At 34.4% G+C, this 21,864-nt stretch overlaps 2 protein-coding genes across 3 annotated transcripts in view; one reads left to right on the forward strand and one right to left on the reverse strand.

The window, feature by feature from the left end:
• LOC114327682 (exopolyphosphatase PRUNE1-like) overlaps nt 1–15,086 on the reverse strand; it is a 414,555-nt gene extending 399,469 nt beyond the window's left edge. The window contains exons 1-4 of one of the 2 annotated variants that reach the window (XR_007696383.1): nt 14,727–15,086; nt 14,425–14,666; nt 8,897–9,168; nt 3,966–7,308 (exon numbers count right to left, since the gene is read on the reverse strand). Coding sequence is in view for 1 of the 2 variants with exons in the window: in XM_028276367.2 (XP_028132168.1) it covers nt 6,746–7,308; nt 8,897–9,168; nt 14,425–14,666; nt 14,727–14,771 (1,122 nt within the window). In the remaining variant the exon portion in view is untranslated. Of the gene's footprint in view, nt 1–424; nt 7,309–8,896; nt 9,169–14,424; nt 14,667–14,726 lie in introns of those variants that run through there. The other variant, XM_028276367.2, reaches the window with a different exon arrangement.
• Nucleotides 15,087–18,077: 2,991 nt separating this feature from the next.
• The window catches only part of LOC114327681 (nuclear pore complex protein Nup205), a 44,785-nt gene continuing 40,998 nt past the window's right edge, over nt 18,078–21,864 (forward strand). Inside the window, exons 1-3 of the mRNA XM_028276366.2 lie at nt 18,078–19,059; nt 19,118–19,281; nt 19,419–19,767. Of these exons, the coding sequence (XP_028132167.1) occupies nt 19,050–19,059; nt 19,118–19,281; nt 19,419–19,767 (523 nt within the window). The 5' untranslated portion in view covers nt 18,078–19,049. The remainder of the gene's footprint in view (nt 19,060–19,117; nt 19,282–19,418; nt 19,768–21,864) is intronic.

Raw genomic sequence — 21,864 nt, forward strand, 5'->3', positions numbered from 1 at the left:
ATTCGTAGCGTTCTTCGATAACACCAACGCTCTAAACTTCCATTTTTTTTTAATATCTAATTACTTCAATGTCCAAGCCTCAGATCCGTAGAGCTAAAGTTCTAAAGAGGTAGCAGCGCAACAACCTTATCCTTATATCCATGCTTATGTCTCTACTACATAATAGATGTTTTATTTTCGCAAATTTTGCCCTTGCTATACAGCCCTGTCTTACCCCAAAGAATTCCTACTTTTTCCGACATTTGATCCTAAACTTTTATTTTGACTTTCTGGTTACAGTAGAGGTGTGAAATTACTCTGATATCGCGGCTGTCAATGTTGTTCAGTTTTAAGATATTAATTAGTTTATCATGCTGGATCTTGCCAAATGCTGTTTCGAAACCCTTAATTTTTATTGAGTCATAATGGAATAATATATAAGAGAGCAGTTTAAAATTTTAATATATTTGTTAAAGTTGCCATAAATACATAATGATACAAGATACCAGAGTATTAAAACAATATTGTCAGTTATTCAGGATATCTTTAGTGAAGAAATTAAAAGAAGAATAGTGCTCGCCAATAAGTGTTACTATGGCTTAAGAAGACAAATGGCCTCAAAACTACCTAGAAACATTAAATTGACTATCTATAAAACACTAATAAGACCATTTATTTATTTATTTTTTTATTTATTTAAGCCCAATTCAGAAAAGATTACAAAAAAAAATTACAAAGACAAAAGCAAAAACATAAACAGTGTCAACACAAAGAACAAATATTACAATATGTATTGGATAACAAAGCTATTAAGTTAAAAGAAAAAAAAAAGAACATTACAATATAAAAAAAAACAAAGTTTATGCTTAAAAATTGCTGATAGAAATTATATCATTAACATCTAGTTATATTTGTATATTCAACAAGTGGTTTTTAAATCTATCCAAGGAATTGCAGAATATATTTAAGAGGAAACAGTAGCGATCAACAGGTAGCGAAAACGCATTCCAAGATTGCGGCTGTAATTTTGAATATTTTTTCGAGATATTTTGCACACGTATTCGTAATATAATAAAGAATGGCGGTACAGAGCCCAATTTGAAAAATATATTAATATGTGGAAATTACTCTGTAATTAAATACACTATTAAAAAAACGAGCCTGTACCGCTATTAACAATAAGAACAAAAAAATACACTTTCTTTAAATAAACTTTTTTATCCGATGCCTAGATTTTGTGCCATTTTGGAACTATTAATGAAATAAAAAATTTTAGTAGTTCCAAAATGACACAAAATCTAGGCATCGCACATAGGGGTATTTCATCAATCTGGCTGCCCAAAATGATTTATCGCATTATTATTTAATTTTAATGTTTCTTTTAACATTGTGTATGAAAGGAAATTATTTGCGATAGTTTATTTAAAAAAACGAGTATAGAATATTTTTTTATGTATAAGCAAAAATAAAAAAAAAATTGCAATTGTAAATGTAATAAAAATTGTAATTAAATTGAAATATGTAACTTAATCAACTGGACGATGAATTCCAGGGTTCGTCTTCTGCTTCATCTTCAACTAGTTCTTCGGAGTCTGAGTTATTAAAATTTTGATCTAAATCAGCTCGAATCAACATTTCGATCGTTTCCTTTGAAAAAGGTTTTGAGGATTTTGTCTGTTTTGGCCTTAAACAAGTTATTCAAGGATCAGAGCTTAACAGAAGTCTATTCAAGACATCTAGATTACATTCCACCCTTGAAAATTTTCGTGCAAAGCTGTTACGGTATATCCTGAAATGTTTATTTCGTGCTTCTGCGGCCTCTTCGGACAATATTCCAATAGGCAATAGCGCTTTTTCCATAACTGTTGCACCATGCACAAGAATTTTGTGCATGGGATGCCATGGATATAAAGTAACGTAATGTTTAGCAGTATCTAAACAATAATCTGCGAACTTTTTTAAATCAACTTTGTAGCCGCTGGAAATGACTTCTAAAATTATTTTGACTCTGTAAATTAGATCAAAGTCAACGCCAGTGGTTTCACTTGCCTTTTGTGGATCGGCAAAGAATCGCCTACTGGTATTTCCATCGTTTGTGTTACCAAAACCGGCTTTAGGTACGTCTACTATTAAGCCGGTTTGTTCTCTAAATACTTTTTGTATTTCGACTTTCCTTTCATTGACAATGGTTTTTTTCAGCTTCAGACCTTAATTGCCATTTTTTTACAGGTAGTTTGTAAGAAAGGTGTAATATACTTTCGAATAATCTGATTCTCGCATGCAAAATGAACAAACCAAATGATAAAGCTTCAACATCCACATCCTTTTTAATAGAGACGTTGTTAAAAAGCTTTGATGTTGCTCAACAGATATAACATCTCATGGTAGACGTTGTTTGTGTGGCAGCATTGCACACTTTTCCATCTACCATTGTAAATGCCATGGAATGCTTTACGCTTGCAGACATGTCTTCTGTCGTAAATACACTGTTTTCTAACAAATCGATTTGATTTTTAATATATTCGATTTCTTCATTTGTAATATCAGTAGATTCTTTAACAAATCTGATCCTGATTGGACGACAGTATCGTGGTGATGATGGGGTCGGATTTTGCCAAATTATTTTCTTTCTGTTTCCGCCACACACTAACTGAAGAGGAACAAGGCAACTTTGAAAAATGTTTGAATCCGTGGCATCACTGTTCTGCATTTTTTGCTTGAAGTGTGATTGCTGTGATCCATCGCAACCCCATTTACTTATCAATTCGAACGTATGACGTTCTTCTTCTGTTAGGTCTATTAAAATGTCTTCTAAATATGTCAAAAGTCGAGTCACAGTATGGTTCAGTAAATGCTGAAGTTTAACTTCGGCGCATGTTTCAGTTACGTGATATGATTCCTGTTGCGGATAGCATTTACGTTTTTCTTTTTGTAATATGCTATAACAAGGATAAAATTTCTTATTTGAATTCCTTATTATCTCGTACTGTTTACTGGAAAGATCGGCTTCCACAAACATTGATAATGCGCGAAGAGGTGTGAGTTGTGTTCTCTTAACTTGCAAAGCTGTTGAATAAGCTTTTTTGTATTTAGTAGCTCGTTTTGGATACTTAACTAATTCATTGAGAACTTGTGACGCATCTCTATTACCAGAACTCTGCAAACTCATCTTTGTAGCATGAACCAGAACGTCTTTGCTTATACATTTTCGTAGTTGCTCTGTTTTTCTCCTCCTACTTCTCTCAGATGACTCACTGAATGATTTTAATGGACGACCAATATGTTCATTGGAAGATTTAGGTATCTCGAATGTACCTTGCAACCAATCAGCATTATCTTTTAAGAATTTGGCTTGCTGTCTATTAGCTTTTGACCATCTTCTTATAAATACACTTTTGATGTAAGAAATTTTACGCTTCAACTCTTTTATCTAACAATAAAACACTGAAAACGTTTGTTTTCTATACTTCCACAAAATTTATTATAGCTGTTTCGGCAGAGTGCCTTTCTCAAGTGATAGTTCACAATGTGTTCGCCTTTTTAAGTCTTTAACTGAAGAGGTTGAGGAGTGCGGAGCTGTTTGTCTCGAGTTGGTCATTCAGAATTATATCGGTATTTTTCAATTTATTAATTTCCATAGATTCTAAAAAAGATACCTTAAGGCCTTTATTTTGAATATGCAGAATTTGAAACTCTTCATTGAAAGAATGATTATGTGGAAGTATAGAATATGGAAATAAATTTTGTGGAAGTATAGAAAACAAACGTTTTCAGTGTTTTATTGTTAGATAAAATGAACTTCCATCAAGTAACGGTCGAATCCATCAATTATTCAACTCTTTTATTTGGTCTTGACTATAATCTTCGTGAGTTAAAAGCTCATTTTCCAAATAATTTAATTTTGCTTCAAAATTCGGCAAGTTTTGTTCTTGCATTTTATCGTATACAGTGGAACCTCGATTATCCGTCTCTTCATTAACCGTCACCTCTGTTAACCGTCAGGGTCCGTACATTTTTATTGACTACATAAGCAAAAATTGAGGCATCAATTCATTTTGTATGAGCATTGCGATAAGCCAAACTATTGGTTATAATTTGTGATGAGGTTGCAAACGGCTATCGATTGCTGAGATAAATGATGAAATCGTTGAAATGGCAACAGAGTCGGACGAAACAGATTAAGAAGCTGACACAGACTTGGAATTTGACGGAGGCGATGTCGATAATGCTATTGTAACCGACAAAGGTTTGAAGAAGCTAGATAAGAAGCTAGGTTTGAGTAAAGAAGCTAGAGAAGCTGCATTGCACCTGCAATAATTCATGAAATGGTATTCTCAACAAGAAGAAGAAAGAAGAAGAAGAAAACAAACAAAGATTTTAGAATATTTTAAACCAAAGTGATTCGACTGTACGTACACGAATCCTTATATTGTCAAACAAAACATACAAATAAAATTTGAGAGTTGTACTATGAGCTTTTAATTTTTTTAATGTTCTGTTAACCGTCTTTTCGATTATCCGTCATACCCTTGGTCCGATGCCCTGACGGATAATCGAGGTCCCACTGTAATTTTTTTCTAGAAACTACTCTGTAGTTTGAACCACGTGGCACGTCTAAAACAAAAAAAAAATTGTGTTAGAGATGAAAAAAAAAACGTTTGTGCAATTCGGTTCTTACGACTACCTCAATTAAAATGTAAATATAACGAAAAAGAGCAAAAAATAGCAGGTGATTTATTTACCATCACATTTCAAGAGGTCTATAAAATTAATCTCAATAAAAAATATGACCGGGAAGCACCCTGAAGTATAACTAATTTCTTTGAGAATTTTAAAAATAAATCAAATTTTAAGCAAAAAAATGATAAAGTTCAATACGCTGTTTATAAACCGCATTCTATAAATATAGTATAAAATTACACATATTAATATGTGATCTTACCTGTATTTTCAAGATCCATAATTGTTTGCACGGTAAAAAATCACCTAGTAAATAGTCTTTAATGACAAACTGAGTGATCACACTTATTAGCGAAATCCTGTTGATCGCTACGGTTTCACCTTAAGTCATTAATGCCCGATTTCACCAACGATACCTAAACAGTTGCCTTATTAAGTCATTCTTATCGATAGGAACTTCTTAAGTCAATACTTAGGAACAATCGCATTTCACAACTAAAACAACTGCGTATCTAGGAAATGCTTTTCCTAGGAAATATCTAGGGTACGTTTGAACTATTTTTGATAAATAAAAAGAAGAATAAGATGACATTTTCTTACTTTTTCGATTATTTGTCATTATTGTTTGCCAATTTGGCTTTATTCAGTTTTCTACTGTTGTAGTAGTTATTTTATTTAGTAGGTAGTTAGTTATTTGTGCATTAAGTTTGTATATAATAAATATAGTCTTGTGTGTTATTTGTATAATATGTACAGTAAAATGGAGGAAAAGAAAAGAGTTGTAAATTTTACATATTATGACGAAAAATTGAAGTTAGTTGAATTTTTAATTAATGAAATAATTTTAAAATAAATAATATGTTGAAAATTGCTTTTTATTATTAATTTTTTAATGACACACTTTATAGTTATATCGTGAATGAGTTTTTGAAACACAACACTAGCTTGTTAGATAGTAGGTAGACTACATAATTTTGTCAACAGACCTGTAAAAAACTTTAAAGGATTTTGTATATTTTCTATATTTTCCAACACATATTATATTAATAATATAAAAGAAAATACAAAATTACAACTAGTATACCTAATATTACAGAATAACAGAAAAATTAAGGTAAGATGCAAATTATTGACAAACGTCACAAGTACATTAGTCAAAATTGTAAAAATATAACCTGACTGTCAACGATAAGTAATACCTAAAGTTTAGGGAGATCGAAATCCGTATCCTAACGTAAGGTAATGCTTAAGCGGTTTAGGCAATTCTTATCGTATGGTGAAATCGGTTTTAGAGTTAGGAAGTACTTAAACCCACTTAGGTAATTCTTAAATATTTAGGTATCGTTGGTGAAATCGGGCATTAGAGAATTCGCAAGTCTAAGTGTTTGTGGTAAAAAATTGTTGTAAGTATAGTTATATCTATGGAAGCTTATGTGAAAAGTTTGAGTTTGTCTTGTTGAGCGAGTAGGAACCAAAAGACTAATTTTTGACAGAAGATCGAGACAGCTCCTATTACCATTAATAATGTTGAATAACAATTACCAGTGCTAACATACGATTAAGAAATTTGGCCACTTACACAGAATGACCAAGAACTGCTTAAACGTTTCGAGCGAAAAATCCTAAGAAAAATATATAGAGATAAAAGAACAAGCTTTGTGGCGCAGGCGTTACATGAGTTGTATAGAAGTTTGGGAGAACCTGACGTTGTAAAATTCATTAAGGTAACATGCCTTAGATGGATAGGGATGTAATCAGGCGAGAGGAAGCAGATGCCATAGTCAGAAGTTTGGGAGAACCTGACGTTGTAAAATTCAATAAGGTAGCACGCCTTAGATGGATAGGGCATGTAATCAGGTGAGAGGAAGATGTCATAGTCAGAAAAGTTTTGGATCGAAGAGGGCCGATAAGACAACGAGCAAGAAGAAGACTGAGACTTAGGTACCTAGACAACCTGACCTAGAGAATGATTTAAAATCGATTGGAATTAGAGCATGGAGAAGAGTTGCCAGAGACAGGGGCGGATGGAGGATTATTCTGAAGAAGGCTTTAGCTCATAAAGAGCTGTGATGCCTCTGAAGATGATTCAGGATAGCTTTAAGGCATCTATAATAACTGGAATGATCTGCTTCCTCGACAAAGTTAAATTCCCTTGTCTAAAGCACTTAACACTTTCACAACTAACATCAACCTCTTTAAATTCAAAATCGTAGCCTTTATGCTGACAGTTGCATAGTAAATTTAAAACTCTGTTTCTAATTGGGTCATCTTCATTCCTAGAAAAAAGAGCTACGTCCCTTCTGATACCATTTAAACAATCAATTCCAACTAAAATTAGAAGTGGAGTATCTCTTTCTTCTGCAAATTTTCTTACAGCTTCATAAGATCCTTGAATTTTCAGGAAATCTTCGACTAACATAGGCAGACCTGGTACTGGAATGTGTTCTACCATCTTCAGATCTTTTACTAGGATTTGTTTGGGGTTTAAAGTTGATATGTCGTTATGAGCATTCCATATTCTGTCATAAACTGCTATTCGATCTTCAGTGAAGTTGAACTTGTGTTCCAGCTTTTCGACTATCTGAAAATCTAGTTCTTTTGCTCTTTTGGTGTCTGGACTTAATCCCTGGGTGTCAAATAGTATAGTAGCTAAAATCATACATATTTATTTAAATCAGACTACCTACTTCAGTTAACACGTTGGCTAACCCGTGTTGAGCTGCCCCCCCCCCCCACTTGCAAAAATCAAAAAACAAATAGCACTGATTTATGAGCTATTTATGAGCTCTCATATTCCGCAAACTAAAAATTTTGAGCTCGTTCCACTGAGCAGGAATTTGATACTGTAGTGGGGGGGGGGGCTGACTCAGCCCCCCCTACTACAGCCCCCCCTACTACAACCACTACTTAAAAATAGGAATATTGAATCGGTTTTTGCGGCAAAATTACGAGCTATTTATGAGCTCTTGAAATTATATAGTTTCGATTTTTGAGCTCATCCCCTTCACCCCAAACAACCCTTTAATTGATTTAACTTAAGATAAAAATGCTGAGAAAACTTAAAATATGTATATCGTATTGCGGATATAATTCCTATAGCTTATATACTCTAAGAATAAACTATTAAATCACGTGCATTTTGATTATTGAGCTACAACCCCTTCGCAAGAAAACCACCCTATCTTCCCGGCTTAAGAGAAAGTTGTACTTAAAATGCATTAAACTAATTGTTTGGCGACTACATATCATTGAATAATTTATAAGCTGCCAAATTACGCGCATTTAGATCAGTAAATTGCAAATTATTTTGTATAGTGCAGCCACTGAAGGTAAAAATCAACGATTACCTTTAATTTCGGTGAACCGAAAGTCCACCCATCCACCCTCAGGGTAAAGGCGCAAGGTGGTACCATGTCACCTTTGTTTCTTGACGTATCCTCTAACCACTGACCAATTTTCGTGAAAATCGATGAAGGTTCACCGAAATTGAAAGTAATCATTGATTTTTACCTTCAGTGACTGCACTATACAAAATAATTTGCAATTTACTGATCTAAATGCGCGTAATTTGGAAGCTTATAAATTATTCAATGATATGTAGTCGCCAAATAATTAGTTTAATGCATTTTAAGTACAACTTTCTCTTAAGCCGGGAAGATAGGGTGGTTTTCTTGCGAAGGGGTTGTAGCTCAATAATCAAAATGCACGTGATTTAATAGTTTATTCTTAGAGTATATAAGCTATAGGAATTATATCCGCAATACGATATATTTTAAGTTTTCTCAGCATTTTTCTCTTAAGTTAAATCAATTAAAGGGTTGTTTGGGGGTGAATGGGATGAGCTCAAAAATCGTACCTATATAATTTCAAGAGCTCATAAATAGCTCGTAATTCTGCCGCAAAAACCGATTCAATATTCCTATTTTTAAGTAGTGGGGGGGGCTGACTCAGCCCTCCCACTAAAGTATCAAATTCCTGCTAAGTGGAACGAGCTCAAAATTTTTAGTTTGCGGAATATGAGAGCTCATAAATCAGGGCTATTTGTTTTTTGATTTTTGCAAGTGGGGGGGGGGGCAGCTCAACACGGGTCGTTGACCACCATAATGTTAAAAAAGTGGGTCCCCATGGCCACGAGTCTCCCATTTATATGCTTTTGAGATAAGTACGGTTTGTCACGTGGCTGTTATCAACAACATTTGTGTCTCACGGCAGCCAAAGTGTTAAAAAATGTACTTACCATATAGTAAATATCCTAATTCTTTAAACAAAACATCTTCACATCCACTAAATATAGCATTAGCTATTAGAGTTGCACATGATCCAACTCCTTCTATGTTTATTTCAACTTCTTTTGTATCCAAGTCAAAGGCAGCATCTATAGGTCTATGATCATAAATTTGAACTACTGTTTTTTCCAAAATTTTATAATTTTTAGGTACCACATGATGATCTACAAGAGTAGTAGTCACTTTTTTTGATTTCACTAAATAATCAAAGTCTATCTGATCCCTATAACAAATAAAAATTAGTTATTATCATGTACACACAAGAATACATCAACAAATTGTTCAAATCTAATAGAACAGAACAAATTTAAGTAGAAGTAGAAAATAGTATAGCCTGTGGCCTGTATGCAAGAACAGCAAAGCAGTAGGTCCAGACCAAATCCCGGTAGAAAGATTAAAATGCATAAATCATGAAACCTTAGACATTATAGTAGACTTGTTTACATAGGCGTAGCGTGACCTAATAATTTGGGGGGCACGGGGTCTAGGGGGGGAGGAGTGGTGGTCCCGTGGAAACTTTTTTGAAAACTACCACTTAAGAACTAAAGTAAAGTATATGTGTATTTTTGTTAAACATTGGTTTTAATCAATTTTTACTATATTGATGGATTGTAAAAAGACTCAATTTCAAAATATACAAGTTTATTCTATTCTAGACATAACTGCATGGACATTTATAACACAAAAACAAATTTGTGTACAAGACAAAGTTTTAAGGTGAACAGAACTACAGTAATGGTTTTCAACGAACCAATTTTCGTTAGTTCTAATGAAGCATTAGCCTCCTATCGGCTAGATTTGAAAATCTGTCAACTAACAGATCTAGTTTTTTATCTTTCATGTATTCAGACGTCAATTCTTGCTCAATAGACATCAGGGCAAGCCCACTTAAGCGGTCTTCTGTCATGGTGCTTCGAAGAAATGTCTTTAGCCTTCGTAGTGTAGAAAACGATCTTTCTGCGCTTGCTGTTGTGATAGGCCACGAAAGTGATATTTCTAGTAGCTGCCAAACATCTGGTGCACTGGCTTGAAGATCATTCTCAATAAAAAAATCAGCCAACTCTTGGAACGTTACTCTTGTGGTTGCTTTGTCTGTTTTGACAAAATTGTTCTTTACATAACAGTGAAAAAACTTAAGATGTGCAGAGAAACTTAAAGACAAGTTATAAAACTTTTGGATTGCCATAACAGCGTTGTTGTCAATTTCGGTCCAATTAAATAGTAACTGGGCAATGCAGTTGATTTTATCATAATCGTTCTTGGAAAAACGAGATTGCAAGTTTACAATTACTGTGTCTAAAGCAGCAAAGTAAATGTCAGTCTTGAACATCTGTTCAGGTGATTGATGAAATGCAGCATCTGAAGAGCTACTACTAGCTTCAAGTTTTTTCGGAATCTTCCGTTTGCGTGGTAGTGAAGGCCTTTCAACTGACAAACCTTTCATACCATATTTGTTACACTGTTCTTCTGACTCATTCCACATCTGAATAAAGCCATCATCATTTCTGTCCAGTTTTAAACAGTCAATGACTGATTCAACTTTTGCAAAAACCTTAGAAATGTCAAGAGATTCACTCTGCAGTTCTTTGGAGAGTATATCAGTCTGACTCAAAACGCTGTGCAATAGTTTTAAACTGAATACAAATTCAAATGTGCTGATTTGTTTGGCTAGACCATCAGCTTCGGCTGCAATTTTACGATTTGATACATCGTTTGCAATAACTTCCAAAGTTTCGTACACTTCAGGGAGCTGCTCTAGAATTACATGGATTGCTTTGTGTCGAACTGTCCATCTAGTTCGAGACAAGCTCACCAGTCTTTTCATTTTTGTTTCTCCGCTTTGCTTACATATTGATTCAAATATTGAAAACCTGTTAGCTGATGCATTAATTAAGTTATACAGGTTATTTACTATGGATAAGCAATTCCGAAGCTGTCTTATTTCTTCACAAAATCTCTGAACAGCCAGATCAAGCAAGTGGGCATGGCAGTGTGTGTACAAAGCTTTAGGCTCTTCTTCTTGGAACCTTGAGGCAACACCTTTGAATTTGCCGCTCATGTTACTAGCTCCATCATATGCCTGGCCGTGCATTTTATTTAAGCTTATACCCAACTGCTGCAGATACTGTTTAATAGTGTGATGTAAATTTTCACCAGTAGTGTCTGACACATCAACGAAGCCCAAAAACCTTTCATTGATTTTAATGTGTCCATCTATTTTAGTAATGTATCGAATGCAAATGCTAAGCTGTTCACGGGTTGAAATATCCGTAGTTTCATCACAAATAATTGAGTAGGCCAAAGCCTCACTCACCTCTTGGACAATTTGTTGAAGCATTTCACTTTTTATGCAATCTATTATCTCATTTTGTACCTGGGCACTTTTGTATGAATGGACTGGGGATTTCATTAATGTTTGGATTCCTTCCTCCATTTCAGTAGATCTCAGTTCTAGCAGTTCTATAAAGTTCCCCCTGTTAAATGAAGCAGTACTCTCATCATGTCCTCTTAAGGCAAGATTCTATTTTCCAAGGAATAGGATGTTTTCAATTATGAATTTTAAATACCTCCTATTCATCTCAACCATTTTAGTATGTGCCGAGGACAACGAATCTGCTACCGTGCTTCCTGCTTTTCTATACTCATTGAGAAACTGTTTAGATTTTTGATGCATTTCACTCTTCTCATGTTTCCTGAATTTTTCCAAAGCTTTCTTCCAATTGTTCATGCCCAGTTTAGTGAATGACTCCTCCCCGCGACCAGACTTATGTTGACAAAATAGTCGGCATGGGTAACAAAATGCAGCGTCTGTAATGGGGCTATATTCGACCCAATTAAATTCACTGTACCAGGATTCTTTGAACTGCCTCGATTTGGATTGAATCTTGCTTACCTTAAAACAATCAACAGGCTGAAATGCTCCTTTTGCAATATCTGCACTTTGTACTCCCAATGAAGGATCTCTACTTTCACCCTGGAATGTAGCATCACGATCTGGGCGTAAACAAGATGGCGATTCATCACCAACACTACCTCCAGTGCTACTTCCCGCTAAATGTCTATCTTCATTTACACTTTCACTTGAATTTCCAAGTTTTTTAAAGAATGTTAGTACAGAGGACTGTTTCTTAGACATGATAACAAACGAACATCCGCAAAAATTACACAAACAATAGCAGCTCAGCTAGTAACAATAAGCTTATTGAACGAATAAAACGTGGCAACCACCTACACAACACAACACACGCGCACTGAGCTGGTATGATATCCCTCCGCCAGGCGTCGGCTGGGCTCGGGTGCATTCGATCGGCTGCTCCAGCTCGGGCGCAACCGGCCAGAGTCGGCTCACCGGCACTTGTAAATTTAGTTGTAGTTGTAACACGTGCATAATTTACACACACAGAATCAAATTAGATGCATACAGAAAAATAGACTAACGGGGGATCTATATTAGTTATTCATTCGTAACTTTTAGTGTATACATATACGTAATTTAAAGATAATTTATATTATTTTTTTCTTTTTTTGCATAATGTTGGGGGGGCACGTGCCCCTCCGTGCCCCCCCGGCCCGACGCCACTGCTTGTTTAACATAGTGTACAAAGCAGAACACATATAGAATCAATGATTACTCTCCAACTTTTGTGCTATCCTTAAAAATACAAATGCTACAGACGGTAGTGAATATAGAACAATATCATTAACAATTCATGTTCTCAAATTATTGTTGAAGATAATAAATGTTTGTAAAAATCAAAAACTGGAACAAGGAAAAAATGATAGTCGGTTTGGGTTCAGAAAAAGATTAGAAACTTAGATTGCTTTTAATGTGATAGCTCAAAGATGAATAGATATGAATGTGGATGTGCATGTTTGTTACATTGATGTTAAAAAAAAACTTGACAAAGTAGACATTAAAAGTTAGTCCAAATTCTAAAGACAAAACACATAGACAATAACAATAATAACAAAGCTTTACTGGAATCAAAGAGCACAAATTGTAATAGATCTACGAACCCAGTTCAGAAATCAAAATCAGGAGAAGAATTAGGCACAGATGTATTCTGTCTCCATTACCGTTGTGAATTTATTTTTGAAGAAGCATTACTATCTGAAAGTGTATATAATATATACACCATTATTAGGCGTTAACACCCTTCTGTAGGGATCTATGGAGGAGTATCACCAAGCCACAAGCCTTTATCCCTTGCTGTACCACTTCTCCATAGGCCGATCACACACCAGTTTATTCCAGACCAAGTCGTAGATTCTATTGAATTTTATACTGTGACGTTGGCCTTTTTATTAATTTCAGGCTGAGGCTCGAACCTCGATCGAAAATCCACTAAACTTGTCGATCAACTGCGCCTCATCTGCGACTATCTGAAAGTGAAGGAATAATAACTAACGGAAGAAATATTAACAACATAAGATATGCAGATGACACCATGATCATGGCAATCTCTGCTGAACAACTCCAACTACTACTAAACAAAACAAACACTTTCTGTGAAAAACATGGACTAAAAATGAATATAAAAAAGATTAAATATACGATAATAGCCAATTATTGATAAATACAAATAGCTGGGAATCTGGATTTAAATACCTGGGTACCAGGATAGAAATAGCAAAAATGCATTTGTAAAAATGAAAACAATTCTCTGCAATAAAGAGCTTATTAGAACTAAAGTAAGGGCTCTGACATGCTATGTGTTTTCAATACTACAATGTGAACTTGAAAGCTAGTCACTGAAGCAAGAACATGTAAATAAACTACAATAATTTGAAATGTGGTGTTACAGAAAGATGCTTAGAATACCATAGACACAGAAAAAACAAACACGGAAGTATTGCAAGAAATAAGTAAAGACTCTAAATATTGAACACAATAAAAATAAGAAAGTGACAATCTGGGACACGTAATGAGGGGACAGCAATATGAAATCAGGAAAAAATAATAGGAGTAATGAGTATAGGAAGGAGACTGACATGGTTGCAAATTTTAAGGAACAGGTTTAAATTCAGTTCCATAGAACCTTTCAGAGCAGTGATAGATAGAGTAAAGATAGTGATGATGATATCAAACCTCTGATTAGGAGACCACACTTAACGAAGAAGAGCTACACACAAGATAGGTCAATCGATTCCATTTTAAAATCTAGTTATTAACATCAAGATGGAGAAAAATTTTATTTTATTTTTTATTAAAAATATGCTAAATAAAAAATAATGCTAAGACTGATAATACAGGGAAAGATTAGAGACGGAAGGAATATAGGAAGAATGAGAGTATCATGGTTGAACAATTTAAGGGACTGGTTTAAATGCAGTTCTATAGAACTCTTTAGAGCAGCGGTAGATATAGTAAAGATAGTGATGATGATATCCAATCTCCCATTAGGACACGGCACTTAAAGAAAGAGAAAAATATGTATCATTTTTTCAAGATATTCCATATATAGACTGATATACTGACCTACATACTAAATAATCCAGAGGTAGCTGAATTTCTCTATACAAAAAACAGTTATCTGTTCTAAATAAAAAGTTTTCAGCTGGAACATTTTGTACAGCAACTACCAGTGCTTCTTTGGAAATATGCTTAGGTCTACTGATATGTAAAAGATATGCTAAAGCTGTAGCTGAAACACTGGAGTCTATATCACAGGATTCATTTCCAAGTACAATGTGAATTTCCCCAAAGCTATCTAGATTCTCCTGTAAAACAAGAAAGATGGATGAAGAACAATACCTACAGATCAAAAGGTATATACACACCAGAGATTTTTTAACAAACTGAAGATATTCAATGAAACTTTCCATGTCGCTTTTTGCAGGTTTTCCTTCTTCCAAAAATATTTTCTTGTCCCATTCACATTGGTGATAAATGTATTTTTTAAATTCCAATTTAAACAGAAGTGCAAAGATGCAGAGGTGCACTTCTGCTAGATGCAAAGACAGAAATAAAATGAAGTCAAAGAATTTTCCAATGAACGAGTCTGTTTTCAATAGAAACAAAACTAAGACAAGTTATAAAATAAATGTAAACTTTACTTATAATTAATAGTAACATGTACGTTGCCTTTTTTAAGTTATTTTGAATTTTTGAAAAATATGTAAATTTGAATTTGATTTGACCCCGAAATAAATTTAGCTGTCACATTTCCATATGAAGTTGAAGCAGAAATTTTGACATTGACAACGTCAAATGTCACATAAAGACATGCGTTTTGTGTCTATTGGCTGTGAGTTTCGACGGTAGCGCTATCTCGCGGTTTGAAACTTATACTTTTCTGATAAAATTTATGTATGTGAAATATACAAAACGAGAAAAATAGATACTTATCTAGAAAGACACAAATTATGAACTGAAATATTATTGTTACCTGATTACTAAACGAATACACAGAATTAATAGTAAAATTAATTATGTTTTTTTATTTTATTCATTATAATTTTAATATTTAATATATAAGTTCGTGAGACTGGATGACTGCTTACGCAAGAGACCATTGAGAAAAAGAATAAGTTTATATGAATTATTTAACATTTTAAAGGTTACCTCTGTTTATTTTTGTGTGCTTACTGCTTTGATTATTAAAATTTGCAATTTGTATGAATTGTAATTTGTTTGAATTCTATCAAAATGGATATTAAACATTATACTGGATTCAGTCTTATTTCCCATGATATCCAATTTCAATCAGCAACACCAAAAAAGGAAAGGATTTAGTTGATACAGGACATGTACGCAATGTTTCCGAATATAATAACTGCATCCAGTACTGTTATATTCAATATTTTTACATGAATCAATACAACAGCTGCAATATCTTGTTTTCTTTTTTGAAAAATCCATATTACCCGCCATTTCAGTTTGTGGAGTTTATCAAATGCACAAAACAAAACTGCCAACTGCCACTAACACAGCGTTGCCACATTTTATTTAGAAAATCTACTGTAAGTTTAGCTTACTAAAATCTACTTATCAAAAACTAAAATATACTATAAAACTTTATTAATATATTTGTATATAATTTATGACTTTTTATAATAAAAATAACAGCTGACTAACTAGAAATTTTTTTTATTTAGCTAATGCCTCGACAACTAATGGGCATTGGCATGGTGATGGTACAGTGGATTTTACCAATTAGGTAGCTAGTGTTAAGTCGACTTTACATTACATGATTTATCATGTGATTTGTCATATGATTTGGTCATGGAGTAAAATTTACATGTTTACACTGTGTGATTTGTCATATGATTTTGCCATAAGCATTGTGTGTTTTATCATAAGCATTGTCATGCGGCTCGTCATGGGCAAAATCATATGATAAATCATGTAGTGTAAAGTAGACTTTATGTGTAGTTTGTGTGTTGAGTAAGTGTCTTGTTACTTTGGAAAGTCGATGCCATTGTCTTTGCAGAGACGCTAATTGTATCCGAACGTCTGCGGTCCCTCCGGTGGGTACCGATCCCCCAAGGATAGAAACTATTTTCATTTATTAATTTATAATAAACGAAAAATTCTCTACCCTGGTGAAATTCAAACTCACGACCATTCGGACCTTTCGATCCAAAAGTAGGCGCTCTTACTACTGAGCCACAGAGGGAGTTTAACTAGAAATTAATATGACTGTTTGTAAACAAAAACCAAACTTTTTTATATTTTAACTGGGGAACAAAATGACCAACTATAATTAATTTTTATCAGTTTCATATTTAATATTTATATATAATATTTTGTCATCCACTGATTTTAACATCTGCATATCTGGATCACATTCTTCAAACAATTATTTCGCATTTTACATTAGAAACACGCAAACACAACATTTGTTGTTTTGTAAAGTTACATATATTATAATTAGGCCCGGTCTTTTCACCTCCGAATAAATATTTATTAGGAAGTTTATCCGGCAGATTACATGTAAATCTGTCAAATAACCTCCGAATAACTTTTATTCGGAGGTGAAAAGACCGGGCCTTAGATATTTTAGTTTTCCATCGTTAGCTTCTAACAGGCTCACCGACCACCGAATACCAGAACTCTTCAATAACACCTGAAATAGGTACTGATTGCACTGCTACTTGAAATCTGCAAGTTTGTTACACCAGAATCCAGTTTCATTTCTGTTTAATATTCATCATCTACGTCCTGGGGCTAGATTCCGTGCACTGTAGATATCTACACTTCGCTTTCTATCGATGTCAATTGTCGTGAAAATATTTGAATTTTTAGTTTTAATTGAATTATTTTCTAGTTTTGCTAGTTGATGCTGAAGTGACACTTGTAAAACAAGAAAATATTTGAATTAAAACTAAAAATTCAAATATATTGACATTGATAGAAAGCGGTCGGCGGTAGGTTTGTTCCAACATGAACTTTTGGACGGCCCAAAAACCGTCACTAAACTGCTTGTACCGTTTGTTGTGCGCATGTTCGTAATTGTATCGCCCAGTTATCGTCCCATGACGGTAATCATAGGTTTGTTCCAACATGAACTTTTGGACGGTCCAGAAACCGTCACGAAACTACTTGTACCGTTTGTTGTGCGCATGTTCGTAATTGTATCGCCCAGTTATCGTCCCATGACGGTAATCATATATTTGTCATTTTTATTGGTGACAGCTTGTGTGCTTTTAGTCGATCAAAGGCTCAAAAACTTTAAAGAATTAAGTCCTAGTGTGCAAGTCAGTCCAACCAGCACATTATGCATTTGCCCGATTACTGAAATGATCATCACGAAACCGTCACCGAAAGATCACAATTCTTGTTGGAACAGTGGGAAGGACGATCCGATGACGATCATATTTTTGTTGGAACGGATTTTGTTTACTGCGCAGGAGCATTACCGTTTCGTGACGGTTCTCGGTCGTGTTGGAACAAACCTCATATATTTGTCATTTTTGTTGGTGACAGCTTGTGTGCTTTTAGTCGATCAAAGGCTCAAAAAATTTAAAGAATTAAATCCTAGTGCTCAAGTCAGTCCAACCAGCACATTATGCATTTGCCCGATTACTGAAATGATCATCACGAAACCGTCACCGAAAGATCACAATTCTTGTTGGAACAGTGGGAAGGACGATCCGATGACGATCATATTTTTGTTGGAACGGATTTTCTTTAGGTTTGTTCCAACATGAACTTTTGGACGGTCCAGAAACCGTCACGAAACTACTTGTACCGTTTGTTGTGCGCATGTTCGTAATTGTATCGCCCAGTTATCGTCCCATGACGGTAATCATATATTTGTCATTTTTATTGGTGACAGCTTGTGTGCTTTTAGTCTACCAAAGGCTCAAAAACTTTAAAGAATTAAGTCCTAGTGCGCAAGTCAGTCCAACCAGCACATTATGCATTTGCCCGATTACTGAAATGATCATCACGAAACCGTCACCGAAAGATCACAATTCTTGTTGGAACAGTGGGAAGGACGATCCGATGACGATCATATTTTTGTTGGAACGGATTTTGTTTACTGCGTAGGAGCATTACCGTTTCGTGACGGTTCTCGGTCGTGTTGGAACAAACCTTTTACTGCGCAGGATCGTTACCGTTTCCTGACGGTTCTCGGTCGTGTTGGAACAAACCTGGTGTTAGCGATTGTACACAGAATCCCACCCCTGAATCTTATTTTCGGTAATGACATTGGGAAATTGTAACAAAATGTCTAAAAATTAATTTAGAAATGGGGTAAATACTATTAAAAAGCAAATTTTATTTTAGTCATAAGAAAATGTTGAAATATACCAAAAATCTACTAAAAAATATTGCCTACTAGAATTTTTTAAAAAATATCAAAAATCTACCAAAAAAGTAGAAATCTACTAAATGTGGCAACGTTGCACTAACAGCTGTGGCGAAAACCGTCAAATCCCCTCTCCTCTACCCATGGCGCGCCATTTAAATTTATCAGATAAATGCACAAAACTGCCACTAACAGCGCTGGAGAAAGCTGTCAAATCCCCTCTACCCATCGGCTCATGGCCAATTTTTAATTTCGTATAATCTGTGCTTACTGGCGGCGGTTGTATTTTAACCTTATTTTTAGGAAGTGGATTCTATTATTTTGAAATTAATGAAAACCTGTTAAAATGGAGGATGGTAATATCTTCAGTATTGTTTTTAAATTAATTATATACTATTTTCTTTGTTATTTCAGTACTACTTCCAAATAAAACCGAAGACCTCTGGAACCCCTACAAAGAACTTAAAAACATTGTGTGGAATTTCTTGAACGAAACATCTGATGAATTAAATGTAGGCGAATTTGAAAGTATTCTAAGGAGGCACAAACAAAACTTCTTTCTACTGCTCCAGAATCCGGTAATACAGATTTATGTTTATGTATAGAATTTAGACAAAACTTACACAACAATTCACCATTGGAAGTAACCTCTTTGGTTTTATGTTCCATTAAGGTGTAATTTGAATATTGTAAACATTATTTAATGTATTTTCAGCCTAAAAATGCCAAAGCTAGGGAAGAACTTAAGAAGGGTATGGTAGATGGAATAAATGTAAGAGGCATTGGCCATCAAGTAATATCTAACGAACTCTACCAAGAAGCCATAATTCTGTCTGATATGTTTTTACTTAACGAATTAGTGGCCTTGGATTTGCTGTGCACAGCCCAGATGCAGATGCCATATTATCCAGGTCTACCCAGAGGCTTAGTTGCAGTTCTTTTGTATTACGATGGTAGAAAGGCACTAGTTACAACACTTTTGTACTTGGTACAGGCTAGAAACGGAGTGCAATGGAATGTCACTTGCAATCCTGATCTTGCAAGGTATATTACACTGTACACAGGTAAGTGGCGAAATTGTTCTTCAAAATGGCAACTGTTTTTCAACAATTACTCCACTTGTCAGAGACAAAAAGGCCATTGAAAGCAAATAAGTTTCTTCTCCCTATAGTCCAAGCTGTGGGTGAAAAATAGGTTGATTTCAGGATATAATTCAGGAATTTTTGAAACCTATCAGGTGTTGTAAAGGACGATGCCAGGAATAACTTATACTAAAATGTAACCAAAAATTTTGTGAGGTTTTTTATTTATGACGATTTTCATTTGTTAAATTTGCAATTTTTAAAGATTTTTAATTTTGCAACTTAGGATATTTATTTTAGAGAAAAAGTTTTAAATAGAAAATTGTAGTAAATTAAAAAACCTACCATTTGAGCTATTGCAAGTTTAATTTCGTTAATACGTTATTGCAAAACAGCCCGCGAACGGTCCAAAATGGCCGTTTTTGCAATTGCGTTATTTATTGTAAAAATAACTTTTATTTATTTATTTATTTTTTACGGGCAAGCCCAATTCTACAAAAATACATAGTGTACAGAAAAAAAGCAATAACATAATATAATATAAAAAACAGACATACAGAAATATAAATATAATATTAGAAGTAAATATGTACTATGAAATAATATCATAAAACCAAGTTAACAAATTACAGATGCTTCACTCAAATATTGATCCCATCTAAATTTCTTTTAAAACGACTGATGGAGTTGTCGAACAGTTGTAAATTGCAAAGGGAGTTTGCTAAATTCAAGACTCTGGGTACGAATGAAAAAAGTGAATAATTAAACCTGTGGAATGGTACATAAAATGTTCGCACTTGTCTAGTGGTGCGAAGTGGTACAAACAGTGCGATCTTATTAAGTAGTTGAGAACAACTGCATATACCATTTAAGATCTTGAATAATAGCAAAAGGTCCCTTTGTTTTCTCCTGCTTGCAAGAGAAGGGACCTGCAGTTGATGCTGCCATACAGCGTAATCTTGATAGGTATGAAGCTTAAAAGCAATGTAATGGAAGAAACTATTTTGGACTTGTTCAAGTTTCCTAATGTAGACCAAGTAGTGTGGGGACCACACTGGAGAACAATACTCAATGTGAGACCTGACCAAAGAGAAGTAAAGAACTCTAATACTGGATATGTTTGTAAAATCACGAGTTGTTCTTTTTACAAAACCCAGCATTTTCATAGATGTTTGAATGACATTGATGATGTGAGTATTGAAACAAAGAGAGTTTTCCAGTGTAATCCCCAAGTCCTTGATTCTATTAACAGTGTTGAGCAATTGGCCATCAATGTAATAGTTTGATAATATTGGGTGGTGAGTACGGTTAAAGTTAATTACATGACATTTGATTGAATTAAGGTTCATACCGTTAAGTGAACACCATGCAGAGAGGTTATTCAGTTCTGATTGCAATATGGCAGCATCATAATGATTTTTTATAACTTTAAAGCACTTCAAGTCATCAGCAAATAGCAAGGCGTTACAATCGTGAAAACAGTTGGTAATATCATTAATAAATATATTAAAGAGTAATGGACCCAAATGGGACCCCTGTGGTACACCTGACTTAACTGGAAAGGTTTGTGAGTAAAAGTGGTTTACTCGAACTTGTTGAAATCTTTCGGTTAAATAACTCTGTAACCACTGCAACAAAGGTCCACTTATGCCATAAGAGCTAAGCTTTTGAATCAGGAGTTCATGATTTACTCTGTCAAAGGCCTTGGAAAAGTCAGTATAAATTGAATCAACTTGAAGTCCCTCCTCCAAGGCTTCAGACAGAAAATCAACATAGGTCAACAAACTCAGTTCAGCAGACTTACCTGTAGTAAAACCAAATTGCTGAGAGTTTAGGATCCCGGAGCTATCGAAGGTGAGGAAATCAGTTATAATACTCTCAAACACCTTTGGTATAACACTAAGAATAGATATAGGGCGGTAATTACTAATATTAGATTTATTACCAGATTTATATATTGGTGTGACATAAGAAAGTTTCCAAAACTCTGGAAACTGACCTACATCCAAAGATTTATTAAATATATGAAACAAAGGTCGCGATAGTACAAAACTGAATTCCTTAAGAAAATTAGGTGGT

Source organism: Diabrotica virgifera, chromosome 2 (genome assembly GCF_917563875.1).
Source record: "Diabrotica virgifera virgifera chromosome 2, PGI_DIABVI_V3a".
NCBI lineage: Eukaryota > Metazoa > Arthropoda > Insecta > Coleoptera > Chrysomelidae > Diabrotica > Diabrotica virgifera.